Below are 19260 nucleotides of genomic sequence, written 5' to 3'. Positions count from 1 at the left end.
TTATAGCTTATCAGCAAGCTATGGGACTTGATTGGGAGAGCTGCGTGCCACTCGGAAGCTAGAGCAAGCGCATTCAGCAGGAATTGGTAGAAGGCCAGGCTGCTGCAGAGTAGACGATGCGTTCCCACAGCTGTAAGTTACTAGGTAGTGACAGCTATGGAGGGAGGTTGCCGAGTGCAAGTCTTATCGCTCCCATTTCCAAGGCGAAGAAAGCGGGGATTATGTAACCAAAGGGGGGAAAGCTTGCCGACCCGCCGCCACGATTTCTTCCAAGCTCCAACGTCAATCTGCATTGATCATCGACATTGGTACCATTGATTATGCATATTTACACTGAAAGCACGCTCAAAACAGATGAAACGATGTTGCCAGCAAACAGAATTACGGCAGCTGGATTTGACCGACCGCGTCGCAAGACGGTCCAAGAATACAGAGAGCGAAACACAAAAGAGAAAATCATTCGTGGGCAGACACCCTCCTCCCAGTTGTACGGCTTGAACCCTTCCACCCCTTCCATGCCGTTTCACTACTGCCATTGCTTGACGACCGAGGCCGATCCGAAACGCTCGATCCATGATGATCGGGCGGCGATTCATCGTATCTTACGTGAAACTTGACACCGGGGTCCCCGTATCGGCGATCTCTATGCGAATTGCGGACTGGCTTATAGCTATACACGACATCGGGTTCCTCCTCATTCCGACCACCACCTTTGGTATATGTAGAGGCAGTAGCGTCGTGCGAATGGCGCCGTGGCAGTCTTCTACCCCGACCTTGAGAAAGGTGCGAGGGGCGCCCATCTTGCTGATCACCAGTAGAGCCATATCTCCGCTGTGGGAAAAGCCCATCATCATTATTTGAAGAATCAGACGAGTGCATGGGTTGATGATGATGATGCCGGTGATAAAACGATTTCCGCTCGGGAGACTCTCGGTTACGAACACGCGTTGTTTTTGACCGCATTGGAGCTCGCGCTGTCGAAGCTGGAGAGACTGTTTGTCTTGGCGACGGGTTTCGAGAGCTCGCGCGGGAATCAGCACGTCCATCTGAGCCGTTGGCGAACATCCGCCGGCGTCGAGGCCTCCCGTCAGAACTTCGATACCTCCGATAACGACGAGCATCGTCAGGTTGATCATCAAAAAACGCTCGCGGCATTGGCGTTGAGCTGGCTTCGTGGGAACGATGGTTGTTGTTATTATTCTCCCTCTGGAAAAAGTGTTGGCCTCCCTCGGGATAATTTGGATATTTAGCAGCGGGGTAATATCGAACGAATTCGGCGGGAAAGTGACGACGGGACGAGGACGATGACGAATGTTCCTTCTCGAGTCTCTGGCTCACTATCTCGTGCCACTGCACCATATCTTTATCCGGAGCTTCAGGAAAGGCATCGCGAGGGATGACTTTTGGAAAAGTGCCGCCAGTACTTGGATTTGGAACGTCCCAGCGACCGAGGGCGGCTTGAAGGTATTGTGCGTGCTCATCCGGGCACAGCAGGAGATTGATAACTTGCCACCTAACAAAGCCCGTCGGTAACAAGGCGGGTATCGAGGGCGGTTCAAAAGGGTTCGTCGTTGGCTGCAGGGTATGAAAACAACCGAGCGACTGATATATGAAAGATAGCGCAGGGCCTTTGGTGTGTAAGAAGAGAGTGTCGTAGTTCGCACCTACTTGGCGGTAAAAGCGAGCAAGCTTGTCTGGAGTAAGATCCGATGAACCACTGCCGGAGTCAAGTTTGACCTGCTTCCGTCAGTCCTTAGATACATGTTAACATGCAGAAGGGGGAGGGCCTTACCATCAGCTGCGCAAGCCCAACACAAAGCTGCTCAAGTAACGGCGCGGGACTCTTGTCCGGGTTAATCAGCGTGCCCCAGTAATTATTCCCCCTTTCATTCTCCATGATTGCGTACTACAACCAGGTAAGTCTAAGACCGTGTTGGATGTGCATTCGTGTCTTGAGAAAATTCGAGTATATATCCTAATCATGAATATTGCAATACTGGCAATCTTGCAGATAAGGGAAGTTTGTCGTATGATGTGACCCGTTGATTGCCGAGGTCAGCCAGCAAATAAAGAAAGGAAAAGGAGGAGGGGGGGGAAAGAGAGAGAGAACCCTTTCTTGCGGCTGAGAGTTAAATACGTAGGTAAATTGATAATTAGCCTAGTCAGGCACCCCCATGTCATTCATTCATCTGGATCGTGGCGAAGGCAGACATACAGAGTGGATCTCGTCTAGGTACAGTTGCTGACCGACGCTGGAGCCTAGATGATTCGGTGTGCATATGATTGGACCAGCGTAGTACTCGGTGAGTCAATACGTATGGAACAATCAACTATGACTAGTCATTCAAAGAAAGAGGAGCAGTTCTTGACTTCTTGGTAGAATTGGTAACGTTGTTGTATCATTCCATGGATAAAGAATGGATCACGGGCCGCTGCCGCAGTTATTTTAGGCTTTGTGGAATATGGCGGGGCAGTGATCAGCCTGGCCACAACAGGCAATAATCCCACCAGCCCAGACTCACTCAGACAAGGGCGGTGTAACTGTGCGATCACATGGGCTGTGTATTTGGTACTTTAATTTCGTGGTCAGTGGGAAGAAACACGTTATCTGTCTGAGTGTAGTATATCATATCCGCTCATCCAGCTTATCTCATGTCCACGGTCATGCCATTTGAGGCTGTAGTTATACACAAAATCAGGGTACAGTGGCTAGTTCGAAATGATCGCCGCTGCGCAGCAATAACGAACTATAATATCAAATCACCGTGTAACCAGGAACGTCATCGCGCCGTAGAAGCTGCAAGTATATGCATGATTGCATATAGGATCGAGATTTTAATCGACTTCCAAGATGGAGTATTTCTCCCCCGCCTGTTCCAACGCAGACTCAACTGCTGTCATGTATCCCACTACCTTCTCTTCTTCCCAGCGACGTCCCACCACCTGCACCGCCGTAGGGAGCCCCGCCATCTTCTCCGCATCATAGTGCATCCACGCACCGCGCGCCATCGCATGATTGTGCCCTATCGACTTCAGTGCCGCTTTGTACCCTCGCTTGCCTTGATAGGGTAATGCGTCCAGCTTAGGATCGACATGTCCCACAGGGAGGATACCTGCCGCATAGTCAAGCAAGTTCCACAAAAACGTATATCCGCATGAAGACACAGCGTCATGCATAGCTCCATGAGGTAGAGCCGGTGTTGCGTTTCCGGGACACAAGATAAAGTCATACTGTTGGGGTTCCGAATCCCACCAGGAATGCCATGTCTTCCGGAACAGCTCCCGCTGAGCCGTGAGCTGCCACAGTTCTGCCGCGCTCTTGGGTCCGAATCCGCGGATCACCGTTGCCCATTTTGCATCGCCCTTGACGTATCGAACATAGAGATAGTATATATACCGAAGAGGGCCAGGCAGATAAGCGATCCTACTTAACTGAGCAGCGCCGGGGTCAGTAGGTTCGAAAGAGTACCGATGAGAATTGAACGTCACGCAGCCATCAGAATTTAGAAGTTGGGAAGCTAGGTTAAATCCCGTAAAAGGGTCCGCAGTTGCCGGGGGAGTAACTTCCACCACAGTATGACCTGCAGCTGTGAGTGCGTCTACAGTTGTGTCGATAGCTCGTACGATGGCGGGCGTAGGCGGGATGACCCCTAATGTACACAAACGCAAATGTCAGATACCACAAATTCGTCCAGTTGTTAACGCGTGGGAGCTAGCTTACCGTCCGACTTCAATACACCTATTCTCAACTGTTTGTTGCATGCCTGATTCTTTTCATCCTCTCTCCACGGGATCGGGTGGACCGTAAAATCGTATTTCCAGGGCTGCATGTTTATGATACTTTTTGTAAAGTAGGCCAGATCATTCAAAGTCCGTGCCATCGGACTGAACACGCTAGGAACACCTTCTTGCCCTGGCATGCTCGTGTCGACGCCAGTCTTTGGCCAACGGCCAGTGCTACAGCGTAGCGAATAAATTCCGCTCCATGCAGCAGGAGCCCGGACACTACCAGCGACATCCGAGCCGATGCCTATACGGCCACCAAGGGCAAGAAGCGCACCCTCTCCGCCCGTGGAACCACCGGGTGAGTATTCCGGAACATGAGGGTTTCGACAGGTTCCCCAAAGTCCATTTGCTGACTCAAAGCTGAGCAGCGTAACGGGCAACGCCGTCTTGGCATAAGGAACCGCGCCTGAAGTAGCACCGTTATTAGTCAAATACGCCAACCGACGTATATTTTATTACATTCTTATTGTGCAGATCAAGTGCTAACCAGCATCTTTGAGCAATTTGACGATAACTCCGTCTTCTTTGCTCGGGTTGAGTGCCTTGCTGGCGTATCCAACCGAAGTGTCAAATCCCTTGACAAGGATAGAGTCCTTCAGCGACACAGGAATACCTGCCAGGGGGCCTTTGAGATTGACTTCAGTGGTTGCCCATTGCTCTGCTTCGGGCAGAAGAAGCTCGGTGACACAATTGGTCTTTTCGTGGGCTTTAACGGCAACTTTTCCATATGTGCGGACTACATCGACGGGAGAGATGGTGCCGTTGTGGACATCGCCGACAAGCTCCTCGATAGGCTTGTTGATAATGGCTTTGTCTGACGCTGAGAAGGCAGTGTGATAGTCGGGGCTAAGCGAGGCAAAGCGAACTTCGCGTTCGCGCCGCTTTGCATTGCTGTGGCAGGGAATGTTGGTTAGCCAAGCTAGCTTGAAGCTATCTCCGGGGTTGTGCACGCTGATTGGCCAGGCAGAAAGCAATTGATCGCTGGGAGCATGGTCTTACCGGATCTTGGTGTATTGGAAATAATCAAACGGAGGCAACATCTTGTCTTTCGCCCTGGTACTCACAGCAGACGAGTATGTTTGCAGGAGGGATCCTTCACAGGAGCAAGTCGGAGTCATGCGGGGAAATGCACTTGCTTATCTCGGAAGCTCGTTGGGGGCCGCTGATAAGCGCCGAAGACCGCCAGCTTATCTATATGGCAGCCATAACACTCAGGCAAACCAAGGAACTATTAGTGGTGGGCCCACTTGGGGAAGGCTAAGCTCTGATCAGGTGCCTTAGGCACTCGCAACCTCGCTTCGCAGGCCAGCGCCCCGGCGGTGCCTGTTTGGGATACCGCTTCGCACACACAAATGGGTGCTTGGTGCATTCTTCTTTTCTTCCTCCTAAAAAGCCTTGAGATTGCTTCAACTGACGACCTTTTGGCGTGTCTATCAAGCTCCAGTTGTATATTATACTCTGGGTGGCTTCGGTGTATGATGGTTTCACTGAAAAGGGTTTAGCGGCTGACCCCAAAGCAACATCTCGTTCTCTCAACTTCAACTTCCAACCTGGAACTTCCAAATTCCTTCTCGTCGCTTTGGTCATCTGTCTGGCCCATGCTCTGGCCCTCAGCTTGCCTAGAACCATCCGTTTGTGGCCCCTGTCTATCAGTCCTTTGACAGCGGAATATGAGGCAGAATTACACATAAAATGAGCATTGCCAGAAGCTCCATTAAGGGGCCCCTTTTTTTCTGGATCTTGCTATTGCTGCCTAAAACCTCGCTGAACGTTCATTGACTTGCCGTACCTGGTGTCATATGTTCGACCGACTCCTACCCGATGGATATGATCAGAAGCCAGACGATAAAACAACAAAGTTCCTTGACGAGTTCCTTGACGGTAAGTCTTTGTACAGCTTTCCCGGTGGTGCAGAGTTTTGCTAACTTATTCAGAGGGTACCTTTAACTATGTGGAAGCATTATATTTGACCCATGGATCTAGACGCGCTCATCTGGATACATTGAATGGCACGAAACCATAAACACGTTCTACACGGAGCTCCTAGAAAAAATGGTGGTCAGCTATACGCTCGGCTGGTCCTGACGCTTGCGAGGGATGCACTACACCCTAAACCCGAACTTACATTTACGGTCAGAGAATTCCTTGAACAACTCTATCAGCAGGAATATCACTCCGAGATTGGGAAAATTGACAAAAAAATCCTGGACGGTTTAATGAACTTTTTATCATTCTCGTCAACGGAAGAGTTGTTGTCGCCTCGCGAATCAAATGCAGCCCTTATTATATCTGCTACTTCGCCGTAAGTCCGCCCTACAATTAGCACCTTTACAGAGCCACTTGGACCAGATCTTGCCATTCTATATGGGGAAAGCAGACGAGCCCTTTGACCCTAGAAAGACTGGTGCGATCGTCATACAGGTGAAAAACCGCAAGCGTCCAGTTAATGTCAGCGAGGTTCTCGAAGAGTCTTTCCTCAAACCAATCAACCCTCGCCCCTACAAGACCCGTGGCTACTCCAAGAAAAGTGCCTCCAAGAAAGGTGCCAATCCTCTCAGAACGACGCCACCAGGGCCAAAATTCCTATTTATGCTATTGGACCTCGACGCGGGTAAAACTGGCCTCAACGTGTATATCAGTCAAGCGGATGACCCAATCATTTGGGCGATTCATTCCCGCGGCCATGATAAGAATGTATTCCGATGGCTGGAAACTCTCGAAGTAGATTTAGCAGCGAAAGGGCTTTTTAAGGTCTCCAGCGCTGAAATTCCCGATATTGGCTTCGTACACCACAAGGACCAATTGTACAATATACTACTTTACGACAAGGTAGAAATGGAGAGCGACGAGGTTTAGCTTATGAAAATCTGATGTAGTGAATGATATCCACAGAATGTGTATTGGGGGTGTTTTTTTGTCTAGCTTAGTACCAATGCAATTGATGCTGATCTTCTACGGATAGGAAGTATGTATAAGTAACAGCGGATTTTTAACCGATAAGCCATCCAAAAGGGTCCCCTTTATGAGCTTTCTGATAATCGTATGGACTGTGCCTTTTAGGCTTCATATGGTGTTTAGTACTCCTAGGAATTCATATAGTGCTGTAATCCAATATAGTTTTTAATCCCCAATAAAACACATACTTACATCTTCCTTTAGAGGTTACTATTAATTTAGATCCATCTTATTTTAAAGTGTTAGGAGCCCCAATTAATGGCCCCTATCAGGGCATATCTAATTACCTAGGTAGATAGCGGCCGCCGGCAGCATGAAAATATAGGATTGGGTTCGTTACTAGAGGCCCGTGCGATTTTTTATTGTCTTAGTGTATCTCTTACAGGCGTTAGAATGAGCCGAGCGTGTAGCTCAGCTTCCAAGCCCTTGTTGATGACCACTTTGCTAAAAAGCCCTATGCAGAAGGTGTTTAAGGTTCCGTGCCATTCAATATGTATATCAAAACGAGCCTGTAGCGGGTCTAGATCCATAGGCCAAATATCTTTCTTCAACATCTTAATGAGGACTCGAAGGCAATCATCTAAAAATGTTAGCAAAGTCCTAATCAATCAAATAGATCATTTTCGATCGGTGTTCCATGCGTGTCGGTTGTGCATCAGTCAACCGCTAAACCTTTATCAGCGAAACCATCATATACCAAGAGTATATTATACAACTGGGGCTTGATAGACGTCATAAGGTCATTGGTTGAAGCTATTTTGAGGATTTTGAAAAGAAAGAAAAGGAGACTGCAGCAAGCACCCCATTTTGTGTGTGCGAAGCGGTATCCTAAACTGGAACCACCGGGCGCTGGCCTAGCCAAGGCATCTAATCAGAGCTTCTAGGGCTCCTGGCAGCGCCTTATTCTCGGAGTAAGTTAGCCTATAAAAATGTTGGCATGGTTCGGTCCAAATTGTCGAACATATGCTTTCCAGCATATATGTATACATATACACGTAAATATACCACTGTATACAGGTATCAACTTCCAGCGTACCACTATACCAAGGAAGTACTGTAGAAGGAAAGCGTGCCTCATCTAAGTAGGCGGACGTACAGCACAACAACCAACCTAACTCACCTCACCACTGTGGCCTCCGGACTCACAGCAGTCGATTCCTTACTAGGTGAAGTGCCCCGGGCCCTTTGACAGTACCTGTTCCTGCGAATGAAAAGTGTATGTATTGTGTATCTATCAACTCCGGGGCGTTCCCTCCTCTTGTGGAGGAACGACCGGCTTCGTTGAGATCCGTAGTAGAGAAACGCATTCCCCCACTACAGTATCAGTGTAAAGATATACTAGTCTTGACTATAATATCTGAATGAGCCCATACATACATCCCATACAAAGTCTGCTCTCAATGCTGTCTGCAACACGACAGCCAATCAGCGGTCGCGGACCTCCGGCGGTTCTCGAAGGCACTAGACTATATCGGTCCAGTTTATCCGCCACCGCAGAAGGGAAAGAGGCAGTGGAGCTGATAATATCAACTTCTTTCACTCCACGCCCGTGTCGACCTCAGCCTACACTACTTCTCCAAGCGATCAAGAGATCCTCGGTCACTCATCATTCAACACACCATTAGCAACATCGGTCATGGCCAACTATCTCGCCTCCATTTTCGGTACCGAACAAGACAAAGTCAACTGCTCCTTCTACTACAAAATCGGAGCCTGTCGTCACGGCGATCGCTGCTCGCGGAAACATGTCAAGCCTTCATACTCGCAGACGATTCTGCTGCCCAATCTTTACCAGAATCCGGCCTACGACCCCAAAAACAAGATGAATCCGAGCCAAATTCAGAACCACTTTGACGCTTTCTACGAAGATATTTGGTGTGAGATGTGCAAGTATGGTGAAATTGAAGAGATTGTCGTGTGCGACAATAACAATGACCGTAAGTCTAGTCTTGAAGTTCTACCTATTATCCCATGTCTCGCATCGCCTGTGACTAATAAAATGTAATTCCTCACAGACCTGATTGGTAACGTGTATGCGCGCTTCAAATACGAAGACTCGGCTCAAACAGCATGCGACGCGCTGAATTCCCGGTGGTACGCCGCGCGGCCAGTGTACTGTGAATTATCGCCTGTTACAGATTTTCGAGAAGCCTGCTGTCGATTAAATAGCGGCGAAGGATGCGTGCGAGGCGGTTTCTGCAATTTCATTCACCGAAAAGAACCAACCCCAGAACTCCAGCGGGAACTTGATCTAGCTACGAAGAAATGGCTAAAGGAACGCGGTCGAGATGAACGCAGCGTGAGCAGAAGCCCTAGTCCCGAGCCCACTCGTCGACGATACTAGGTTGTCGTTCGAGTCAAGGGGGATGAAGCCGATTTACTTATTCGGCTTGTAAGAAGAAGAAAAGATGAAGGGGGAAATGGGTTTCCTATAAAGAAAATTTCGCTTTTATGCGAAGCGTGGCGTTCTAGGGTTATACGGTTCGGGCTGTTCTGGTACTCGAGTAAGCCATGTTAATCTGGCACCAGTATCTTATCTTGTTTTTGTGTGTACAGTAATAGTTTCAAACATATAGCTAACGCATGATAATTTCAAGCAGATAGTTTCATTATACATTATGCTATTCATCGTGTGTAGCATTTCTCCAGTAATATGTGCATATCCTTCCAATCCAGCTTCGGCTTATGTACAAGTGCTGGTCAAAAAGAGCAGACTTATATATAAGAAAAGAACCATGAGGGCCATATACCCAGCCATACCGTGTTCATCATTAAAGAAACGTTGTCGAAAAGCCCCAAAACTTGCGCGAATAAAAGAAAAGAAAAAGGGAAAAGGAAACGGAAAGCCCGAAAAAAAAAATCCATTAGTCGAAGAGGCGCTTTTGAACCGATAGAGAAAAGAGCAGAGTAAGAAAAAAGAACCGAATAGAGGCTGAAAAAAACGAGTTTCGTGAGCAGACGTGACTTTGAAATCGATGACTGGTTTCTTCTTTAAGAAGATTGAGGCTGACTGTGTTGCGTACTCTTGCCGTCTCCTCGAAGCCGGTCATGCTTGCTTAGAAGCCAGATTGCAATACCTGCTCCACAGGCTATGAGCACAATAGCGAGAGCGATCAAAAGACCACAGATCTTGGAACGACGTGTCTTTTTTCGTTGGCGCGATAGCCATGATTCACTAGGATAAACTCTCAGTCAATCGATCAAGATCAAGAGAGGCACAAGGAATGTAAAGTGGGAGATAGAGAGAGCTTGAGAACTTACGACTGCGTCTTGCCATGCTCGGGCTGCCTGGCCTGTTCTTCGTCTTGATGAATAGCCACAGAAAAACGTCGCCAGAACTCAGGATCTTTGACGAGAGAGACGTCGCTTTTGAATGAGTTGCAGATCGTGAGATTGGTCAGCGTTGCTGGAGATTCTGGCTCTGGACCAGGTAACGTCATTATGTGCAAAGGCGATTGTGTCATTATGGAAACCTTTGACAGTTGATATAAGAGGAGATGATTAAATACGCTGGGGGTTCGCGTCTCCAGCAGCTTGTTTGGATGCGATATGGAGGGCTCGTGACTTGCTGAACGCGAATATCTTCAAGTTCTGCTCACATGAGCAACGCAAATCAAAAGTGTATTATCAATAAATTCCGTTAAGATCAGGACATAAAGAAATCTTAGTGTGGCAAAATGGAAAAACGACGTTCGTTACCCACATCTATAGAAAGTAAATGAGAGCGGACGCACGAGACTTCAAGGGCACCACAATGTAAACCAACTTCCATTCAAGGAAAAACAACAATAAAGCGGAGCTGCCTTTCTGAGTTAGGCGCATATTGGCTATGTTGACTTGCGGTGATTGTCATTTGCTCGGATGCCAGTATACTTGAGTATAGGGATGGAATGCTGGAAGAGGCCAATGAAAGGAAAGGTATGCGTACGCTAGCTGGCTCGAACAAGTTAGCCTGGCTGCTTGAACGCTCAGGTATGTGATTTGATGCCAAAAATAGAGAGAAAGCTCCCACATCGTGTCTGTGTGTTCACGTAGTTACGGTTAGGTCGTGGAAAAATGACTGGCCGAGGCCAAGGGCAATCAAAGTGGATGGTTGATTTATCAACAGGTGCCGTGACCCTAGTACGTGGTATTCTCTAATCAAGTCAACTCATCGTTAAATGTATCTGTTATTCTCACTAACAGTAGAAAACGATGAGTAAAGTCGGCCTGCCGTGTTTTTCGACACCAAATTTTCTCGTTCGTCCACAAGATAATGAATATGCCGAGCTAAAAAAAAAGAAGCTGAAGGTTGAGATGTATACATAGAGTTCACTTCAACCCAAATCTTCTCTCTTGCGTGCGCATGGCTCGAATGAAGAGCATCGTATATCATTATCATCGCCGACAACTGCGGCTCTGGTGACGTCGTTTTCATTGGCTGTTGTATGATTTGCGCTCTAACCCAACAGAGATTGGCCTGGGCTCGGAAATGCGTTATCGCGGCGGTGGGCACAGTCACCTGATCCTCTAGTCGAATCAGGCAATCTGCCGCTTCCCTTGCCGCCGAGTGACGCTCCCTTCAGCACGCCAGGCACAGATCAGACTGTCCAGGGCAGATAGATGCCTGTCATTCAGTTTCTTCCGTCTCACTTCTATATTCCTTGCCGGACTCATACAATAACAGGAGTTTCATCCCTTTAGCCCTTTGGAACCAGCCATGAGCCTTATTAGGTGCCGAGTCGTCGCTATTTAGACAAGCAACGTCGTTCAATTCCATCAAACAATCCGACAATCTGAGGTCAACAGTCAAGATAATTCTCATTACTTCTTCATGCCTTCCCAGACGCCATCCACGAGAATTAGCACCTCAAGTCCGCTGGGTCCTCCTCCGTATTCCTCTGCTGATATCGCCGGCTCGAGCAGCAGAAGCACCCCCGCACGTGATAACAGGATCATCATCGAACCATCGTTTTCCGACTCGCCACATGGGCGTATAATCACCGATTCAACTCGCGGGCGAGACAGGGAAAACTCGATGAACATGGACCGCAAGAGGAGGCTTACTGCTACTGCGAGTGATGACGCAACACCGCACAGGCGGCCGTCTGCCTTGAGCGGACCGAACTCTTTGTCACGCAGCAGGCTTCAACAGGATAGACCTCTGCCAATGTTGCCTGTTGGTGATAACTATATACGCTCTGGCTTGCCGGGATCATCGCGGGAAAATGCTATCGATCTAACATCTTCAAGCTCTGACCGTCCCGACATATCCGGTACTTTGTCTCGCCAGCATACTCGCAGTCTGACCACGGTGCCTCAGCGATCACGACAGGATCTCGTGGAATATCCATTGCCTCGTTGGCAGCCGGATTCGGAAGTGACTCATTGCCCTATCTGTGGCAGCCAATTCAGCTTTTGGTACAGAAAGCATCATTGTCGGAAATGCGGTCGTGTAGTGTGTGCGGCGTGCTCTCCTCATCGCATCACTATTCCTCGACAGTACATCGTAAAGCCACCAGAACTAGTCGATAATCCTGTATCCGAAAGACCCTTATATCACAGCCCTGGTCACAGCCGTGACTCTGACCGAGGAGCAACTTCTGCAGTTGGCGAGATACATGATACTTCTACCATTGTAACTGCCCGTCCAGAGATCAGCCACCTCAATCCTGCACTGGGGGGCGGAGAGGAGGTGCGCCTATGTAACCCATGTGTGCCAGATCCCAATCCTGATCCGCCTTTGACCTACGGGTCGGTTCAGGCTAGTTTTGATCGTCTACCGAACTCGAATTGGGGTGCAACTATGCCAGCAATTCCGATAAGTCAACGTCTCCATCAAGTGCGGCGCTCGTTATCGGGCGCCCAGATTTTCAACCCGCGCAGGGATGTAGAGAGAGAGGCACAAGATAGCCAGCGCCGGCACCAAACGGTAAGCCTAAGTCTTTTTGCTTTTGTCTGCAAGGGGAGAAAAGCCACTGACAGCCCATCAGTTGGAAGAATTTCTAGGTCGTCAAACGTCTGCTGCTGATTCTATCCAACCATCCTTTTATCCAAACCGTCAATCTTCTGGGAGAGGACAATCAATTTCTGTAATCAACCCGCGATTCGGAGCCCTGTATCAACCGTATAGTGCTGACCTACATCAGTTGACATCGCATCAGTCTGGACCGGCTGAATTCGAGTACCATAACAATACTTTTGATCCTTCCGGCACTCGGCCGAGGAGAGTCCGGTCCATAGTAGATTCGGATCGTCCTCTACCTTCTCATCCAACCCATCAAGTTCAAGTCGATGAACGCGATATCTGCCCTATCTGCAGCACACGTCTACCTCCACGCGGCGACGACGGCAACGAGGATGAACGCGAAGCTCATGTTCGCGATTGTATTGCCAGATCTTCAGGCGCAGACGGATCCTCACCCGGATTACACTCACCTCAATCCCAGCACCTTCTCCGCATGCTATCTTTTACAGCGACAGAGAAAGACTGTCTTAGCGAAGATGGCACCCCACAGGAGTGTACAATCTGCATGGAAGAATACGAAGTCGGCGACAAATTAGCCCGACTGGAATGCCTTTGCAAGTTCCACAAAGCATGCATTGTGGGATGGTTTGAACGGAAGAAAGAATGCCCTGTTCACAAGTTCACCTAAGTTTTGCCTCCAATCCACTCATTTATTTTCGTCGTTCTTGTTCTGTCCCGGAGACATCGCAATAAGCATTGATATACATGATAGCTTGATACCCTTGGCCCCCATCTTTCCGCATATAAACACCGATTGATTCTTTTGAGTTCACCAGTCCGCCTGTTATCTTGGGCATGTTGCGACCGGCGTCGCTTTTTTCCAGATTTTTGCCCACTTTTGTTTGCCTTCGCATTGCTTGTACTTGCTTGAACGGGATCCCAACTCTCCCCATACTGGCATATATACACCTATCTAGATAACGCCTTTTATGACAATATCATGAGCATGAAATATACCAGAGCAATAAACTTAACTACCATAAAATGGGTGCGTAGCAGTAGACAACGTCGAATGCGGTAGTTGCTGGCAACGCTGCAGTCTCATTGGGCCAGTAGCCGCGCAGGCTGCAGCGCGCAAAGTCCTTTCCATCAAAGCTCTCGGCATCATCCGACTACTTGCTGTTGATGCTGAGGAAGATATGCTCTGATTAGAGCGTCAGCACAGCAGCAGAGCCATGGCATACTGACTCATTGTTACCGGGTATCACATATTTTCTTACATGCCTTTAGCTGCGTGTCGGCCCCCCGAATACCGACAACCCGAACCTCCGATGTGAAAGCGCCCCTGCGGCGTGTCACGTTTAGAAACGATTTTCTGTTCTCCTACATGTGCGTCCTTGGCCTTTATCGTTTTTTCCTTTTTTTGACATTTGCCTGTTCTTCGCGTGTCGTTTCCATGCGCTCTCCAAACTTGCAGAATGCGCATTTCCTGCAATGCCTTTGGCGGACGCCTTGTCCCTCTGCACTCAGACACTCGCATATCTCATCACAACCAATATGATTATTATAATCATGTACAGCGCATCCGAACTAACATGGACTTTTGGATATGTCAAGCAGCAGCGGACTATATTCGTTCTCTCCAGGACGAGTGATTTCGCGGAGACGACATGGATCGCGACCCGCGTTTGCGGACGAGCAAAGACGACGTCGAAAAGAACATCTCTTTCTCCAGCAGAGATGCCCATTCGAACGCAGTACCTTCATACGCACATCAGAGTTCGACGTTGAGTTCTTCGCTGGCTGAGCATGGCCTACGGCACAACCGTGCGACAGCCGACTACTTTTCACATATATCTCCAGGATCATCAAGCGACCATGTACATGGCTCAACGCCTGCCTCGACTGGCAATGCGATGGTTTATGATGCGGCGATAGGGGAGTATTTAAATGAGATGTCTATGGGCATGTCGAACGATGGCCACGACACAAATGATCCTCTTGCGGATTTGAAACGACCGCGCGCATGCGAAGCATGCCGTCAGCTCAAGGTCCGCTGCGAACCAGACAACGACAACCCGGCAGGCTCATGCAAGCGATGCGCCAAAGCGAAACGGAAATGTGTTGTCACTGCACCGACCCGCAAGCGCCAGAAGAAAACAGACAGTCGCGTGAGTGACCTGGAGAAAAAGATAGATGCCCTTACAGCGAGTCTTCAGGTATCCAAGAGAGCGGGCGCCACTCCTCCAGTAAACGATGGGTCGCGAGACCAGGCTACTGCTCCTCCGCGTCGCTGGCTTGGGGGAGAACAACCGGCAACAGTCTCTGCTTCTCCTACTTCCGGCGCGAAGCGCACATTTAGTGGTGACACAAAGTCTTCGCAACCACCTGGCCAGCTGTCCCAGGGAGGGTTTTTTGCGACAGCATCATCGAATAGCCTTTCGGAACTGCGTGGGACAAAAATGCCTTCTACGTGGCAAAGCTCTGCGGGAAATCCATCTCACAGCAATAGCAATGCAGACGAAATAATCGACGTGATTGACCGGGGGCTGATTGATTTCCAGACTGCTACCGACATCTTCAATCACTATGTGGAAAAGGTCGCTCCAACTCTCCCCATTGTGATCTTCCCAGCTGGTACAACCATGTCTGACGTGCGGCACAATAAACCGATACTGTTTCATGCAATTATGACTCTTTCCATTGCAATCGTTCGACCTGAATTACAGATGTCTCTGGTTCAAGAGGTGCACCGTATCTTTGCTGACAGAGTTGTCGTCAAAGGTGAGAAATCTCTGGAATTGGTGCAGTCGATCATGTTGGCGTGTATATGGTATACGCCACCCGATCAGTTCGAGGAACTCAAGTTTTTCCAGTTTATTCACCTGGCTGTGGTAATGGCAATGGATATTGGCATGGGTCGTGTCACGAGGAGAAAAGGGGGCAATCAATATGGCCTGTTGCGAGAGATAATGGGTAAGAATCACAATCGAGGCTTGATGGAACCGGATGCCCCCGAAACACGACGTATCTGGCTGGGTGCATATTTTATGGCCGTCAACGCAGCAATGGCCCTTCGTCGACCCTTGTTATGTCGGTGGCTTCCTTATATGGACGAATGTATTGAAATTTTGCGAAATTCACCCGAGCCATCCGATAAGATTTTGATACACTGGGCCAAGTTATCCCATATTGCGGAAGAAATTGGATTTCAGTTTTCGATGGATGACCCAACCAGTAATTTATCCATGAGTGATACCAAGGTACGGTATGCACTGAAAGGCTTCGAGAAACAGCTTGATGAATGGCGCCAGGAGATAGCACCTGAGAATTACTCATGTGAGTCATCCGATTGACTTATTGATGTGCCATGTAACTGACAAGTGTATTATCCAGCTGTACTGCGACATGCGGAGAATATTGTCAACATCTATATGCATGAGATAGCAATGCATAACGATCACAATATTGATGACTTTACCCCTCCATTCAGTACTGGTATTCAATCTGACTTCAACATTGAAAAGGCGGCCACGGCTCAGATTGATGCTTTGACGGCATGTTTGACATCTATTCACACCGCGTTAGATTGCATCTTGCACATTGAGCCTGCGGATCTTATATGTCTTCCCACAGTCTTTTATGCCCGTACGGCCTACGCATTCATTGCTCTACTGAAAATGTTCTCGGCTATATCATCCGACAAGGGTCTTGCCCGCGTTTTTTCGCTTTCCGATCTGAAATTGGAAGAATATTTCGACAATATGATTAGTCACTTGAAATTGACTTCGACCAAACCCGGTGGTCGCACAGCGTCAAGATTTAGCATGGTATTGAATTTGCTCAGAAATTGGTTTAATAATCGCAAGACGGAGCAGTCTGCCGGCAAGTCTGGAGAGGTAAATATTTCTACTAGCTTCTCTTCTTGTGCTCATGATCTAACAACCGAAACAGCGGCAATCAGCACCCGCCAAAAGTGAAGCTCCCGAAGATTCCATCCAGCGCCAAACCATACCACCTGGCGCCGACTCAAAAAACAAGCAGACATCTCCCGTGACAAATGCAGCATCGAATTCACAGCAGTGGTCTCCCTATGGTGTTTCTACTTCCGAAGCCGCTTCTTCAGCCAATTTCTTACCACAGCAGTATCAATTCGGACAAGCATCAGGACAAGATGCTGGAAATACAGCGATAGCCGGTATGTTGCCGACGTCACAAACAGAATATGCGGGCTTAGTACCAGATTTCGAGCTTCCGATGCCTTTTGATACAGCAACTCTTTTCTCCATGGGGGATATGATTCCCGACGAGCTGTTCAGTTTACCATTTGACGGAAACGGCAACCTTTACATACAATGAAAGGACGAGCGAATTGTTCCCTCTGAGTTCTATATACATAATAATGTCGATAATCTTTAGGGATATATGATTACCGGGTTTTTGATTGCATTCGAAACGATACCCGTGGGAGACAGTTGAATCTATCACAGTACATACATAACTACATACACACAAACGGTGTTGAGGGTCACTGGAGCGTTTTCACTTGTTTCTCTAAATGTACAGAGGCCAAGTGACCCATTGGCGTCATTCAACTTTTATTCATTGTATTGCTTTCACTCCTCTCTCCGCTCACCCAGATGATGTCTGCATGTCAACCTGGATTGCTATGTTTATTTCTGCTCCTGTACATACGATATGGCCGATTGCATGTATTTTTATATCAGAGTTTGCATGAGTCAGAATGAGTCGAAATGAGTGTTTCATGCTGCAGCCGTGTTGGATGTGGTGCAACCGAGGTGGGATGATTCTCATCTCTTTATATATAAAGATACATCCATCCTTTTTTTCCCTTCTTGGAAGACAAGAATTACCAACGCTTCGCTTTTTTTTTCTTATCGTTAATTAAGATGGAGACAGACGCCGACATTGAATCCTCAGTAATCGCCCAGCTTGCATCAACCGATTATGTCTGCTCGACAATAACGCGCCTCAACGGCGGAACAGCCAACTTTGTCTATCGAGGATTTCCAAATAATAATGACGGCCATTTGAGCCAAAAGGACGGACAACCAGACTCAAAAATAGGGAGCAAAGGCGCCATCATTATCAAGCATACGAAGAATTTCGTGGCTCTGAACCGGGATTTCAAACTCGATGCTGAGCGATGTGTACGTGTCCTACTACAGGTCTTCGTTGCTGATATGACTGATGCCACTTCCACCAGGCCTATGAAGCAGAGATTTTGAACGCATTGAACGCCTTCTCGCCTGTGCGCGATACATTGTTCACCGTCAAGACCCCAAGCTTATATCAATCCCTTTCCGCGGGCCACACGCAGATCATGGAGGATTTACCCGGCTCAGCGGACCTGAAGAGCTGGCTGTTATCGCCAGCAGGGATGTGTATCGAGAAATCAGTAGCAAAGGCAATTGGCCATGCACTGGGGTCCTGGATCGGTTCATTCCATGCATGGGGGTCCCAGGACCGGCAGGCCGGGCTACGAAAGAAACTTGCCGGAAACAAATCAATGCAGAAGCTCAAATACGCGATTAATTACGAGACGCTCGTTAGTATGGTTGATAAGTACCCCCAAATTCTGGATGGGACGCGTGCAGTTTTTGAGCAGGTCAGGTCGCATGCCGCCGAAGAGATTTCTGATTCTGATCAGAGAAACAACAACGGTAGCTGGGGTCTCATTCACGGCGACTTCTGGACGGGGAATGTCCTCATCGCCACGAACAGCATGTTCATCATCGACTGGGAGCTTAGCCAGCTAGGAATGCGGGCGCTGGATTTGGGCCAGATGCTTGCCGAACTGTATGAAGTGAAACACTTCAAGGGCAACGATGCCGGGGCCTGGATCATAGAGGGGCTAGTGGAAAACTATGCACCGCTTAATGAGGAGATTGCCTTTCGGACTGCTGTGCATATGGGCGTTCATCTGGTGTGTTGGAGCAGCGTGCCTGGCTGGGGCTCGCAGCGCCAGATAGAGGATGCCATTATGATTGGGCGGGAGTTGGTGGTGAAAGGGTGGAAGAGAGACAGGGCTTGGTTTGAGCGAGATGAGCTTCTGACGTGTCTTTTCACATAAATCAATGCTATTCCATGTAGCTCTGGACCCTTGCACTTCAAAAATGAGTTTCGCGGCTCAAGATAAGGGCCGAGCGGTTTCGATTCGCTGTAGCCTCAGGCAGGAGGACTCTTCTAAAATTTACATTCCGGAGTATAAAATTCGGTATAAACAGGGTTGTTACGGGGCAGTCTAACTATATCAAGTATAGTAGATGCCCTTTAGCCCCATATTAGAATTAAAAATGATTTCTATTTATATAGTTGAATAAATTATGTTTGATTTTTTATGCAAATCTACACCCAACGAACTTTGCCGAGCCACTAACAGATATAGCGAATGTCACTCTATATCGAGCTAATCATTCGTTATAGGCAGATAGTTAACTAACTAATCCTGGCAATAGGGTTAGTCAGCCATCCGAAGCGCTCCGCCTTTCTCTCCCGACTCAGCCTCAGCCTCGCCCTCTCTCCTCTGTATCATTTATCACCCAACGTTT

The 19260-nt window shown here is 48.4% G+C and overlaps 8 protein-coding genes across 8 annotated transcripts, besides 1 other annotated feature; 5 read left to right on the top strand and 3 right to left on the bottom strand.

Annotated features, from left to right (window-relative positions):
- Window positions 1–456: 456 nt before the first annotated feature.
- UA08_01205 (hypothetical protein) lies at window positions 457–1897 on the bottom strand (the record flags this gene model as incomplete). Its single annotated transcript, XM_020261613.1, has 2 exons — window positions 457–1737; window positions 1793–1897. The coding sequence occupies 2 exons, from the start codon at window positions 1895–1897 to the stop codon at window positions 457–459; spliced, it is 1386 nt and encodes a 461-aa protein (XP_020123653.1).
- Window positions 1898–2835: 938 nt separating this feature from the next.
- UA08_01204 (hypothetical protein) lies at window positions 2836–4826 on the bottom strand (the record flags this gene model as incomplete). The annotated part of the gene is made up of 4 exons (XM_020261602.1): window positions 2836–3650; window positions 3722–4192; window positions 4274–4677; window positions 4786–4826. 4 exons carry the CDS (start codon window positions 4824–4826, stop codon window positions 2836–2838), a joined length of 1731 nt encoding a protein of 576 aa, XP_020123652.1.
- A 621-nt stretch (window positions 4827–5447) lies between these two features.
- Window positions 5448–5517: a repeat region (Identified by RepeatMasker using a combination of RepBase library and repeat library created with RepeatScout).
- A 540-nt stretch (window positions 5518–6057) lies between these two features.
- Window positions 6058–6642, top strand: UA08_01203 (hypothetical protein; the record flags this gene model as incomplete). Its single annotated transcript, XM_020261591.1, has 1 exon — window positions 6058–6642. One exon carries the CDS (start codon window positions 6058–6060, stop codon window positions 6640–6642), a length of 585 nt encoding a protein of 194 aa, XP_020123659.1.
- Window positions 6643–8377: 1735 nt separating this feature from the next.
- Window positions 8378–9085, top strand: UA08_01202 (Splicing factor U2AF subunit; the record flags this gene model as incomplete). The annotated part of the gene is made up of 3 exons (XM_020261580.1): window positions 8378–8678; window positions 8757–8835; window positions 8911–9085. The coding sequence occupies 3 exons, from the start codon at window positions 8378–8380 to the stop codon at window positions 9083–9085; spliced, it is 555 nt and encodes a 184-aa protein (XP_020123658.1).
- Window positions 9086–9732: 647 nt separating this feature from the next.
- On the bottom strand, window positions 9733–10181 carry UA08_01201 (hypothetical protein; the record flags this gene model as incomplete). The annotated part of the gene is made up of 2 exons (XM_020261569.1): window positions 9733–9916; window positions 10003–10181. The coding sequence occupies 2 exons, from the start codon at window positions 10179–10181 to the stop codon at window positions 9733–9735; spliced, it is 363 nt and encodes a 120-aa protein (XP_020123657.1).
- Window positions 10182–11554: 1373 nt separating this feature from the next.
- Window positions 11555–13376, top strand: UA08_01200 (hypothetical protein; the record flags this gene model as incomplete). The annotated part of the gene is made up of 2 exons (XM_020261558.1): window positions 11555–12652; window positions 12870–13376. The coding sequence occupies 2 exons, from the start codon at window positions 11555–11557 to the stop codon at window positions 13374–13376; spliced, it is 1605 nt and encodes a 534-aa protein (XP_020123656.1).
- A 982-nt stretch (window positions 13377–14358) lies between these two features.
- UA08_01199 (hypothetical protein) lies at window positions 14359–17047 on the top strand (the record flags this gene model as incomplete). Its single annotated transcript, XM_020261547.1, has 3 exons — window positions 14359–16027; window positions 16085–16587; window positions 16643–17047. The coding sequence occupies 3 exons, from the start codon at window positions 14359–14361 to the stop codon at window positions 17045–17047; spliced, it is 2577 nt and encodes an 858-aa protein (XP_020123032.1).
- Window positions 17048–17598: 551 nt separating this feature from the next.
- On the top strand, window positions 17599–18782 carry UA08_01198 (hypothetical protein; the record flags this gene model as incomplete). The annotated part of the gene is made up of 2 exons (XM_020261535.1): window positions 17599–17859; window positions 17916–18782. The coding sequence occupies 2 exons, from the start codon at window positions 17599–17601 to the stop codon at window positions 18780–18782; spliced, it is 1128 nt and encodes a 375-aa protein (XP_020123031.1).
- Between the last annotated feature and the right edge of the window lie 478 nt (window positions 18783–19260).

This window comes from Talaromyces atroroseus, assembly GCF_001907595.1.
Source record: "Talaromyces atroroseus strain IBT 11181 chromosome Unknown scaffold_1, whole genome shotgun sequence".
Lineage (NCBI taxonomy): Eukaryota > Fungi > Ascomycota > Eurotiomycetes > Eurotiales > Trichocomaceae > Talaromyces > Talaromyces atroroseus.
Note: the sequence above shows the minus strand (reverse complement) of the source record. Positions and strands in the feature narration are given on the sequence as shown.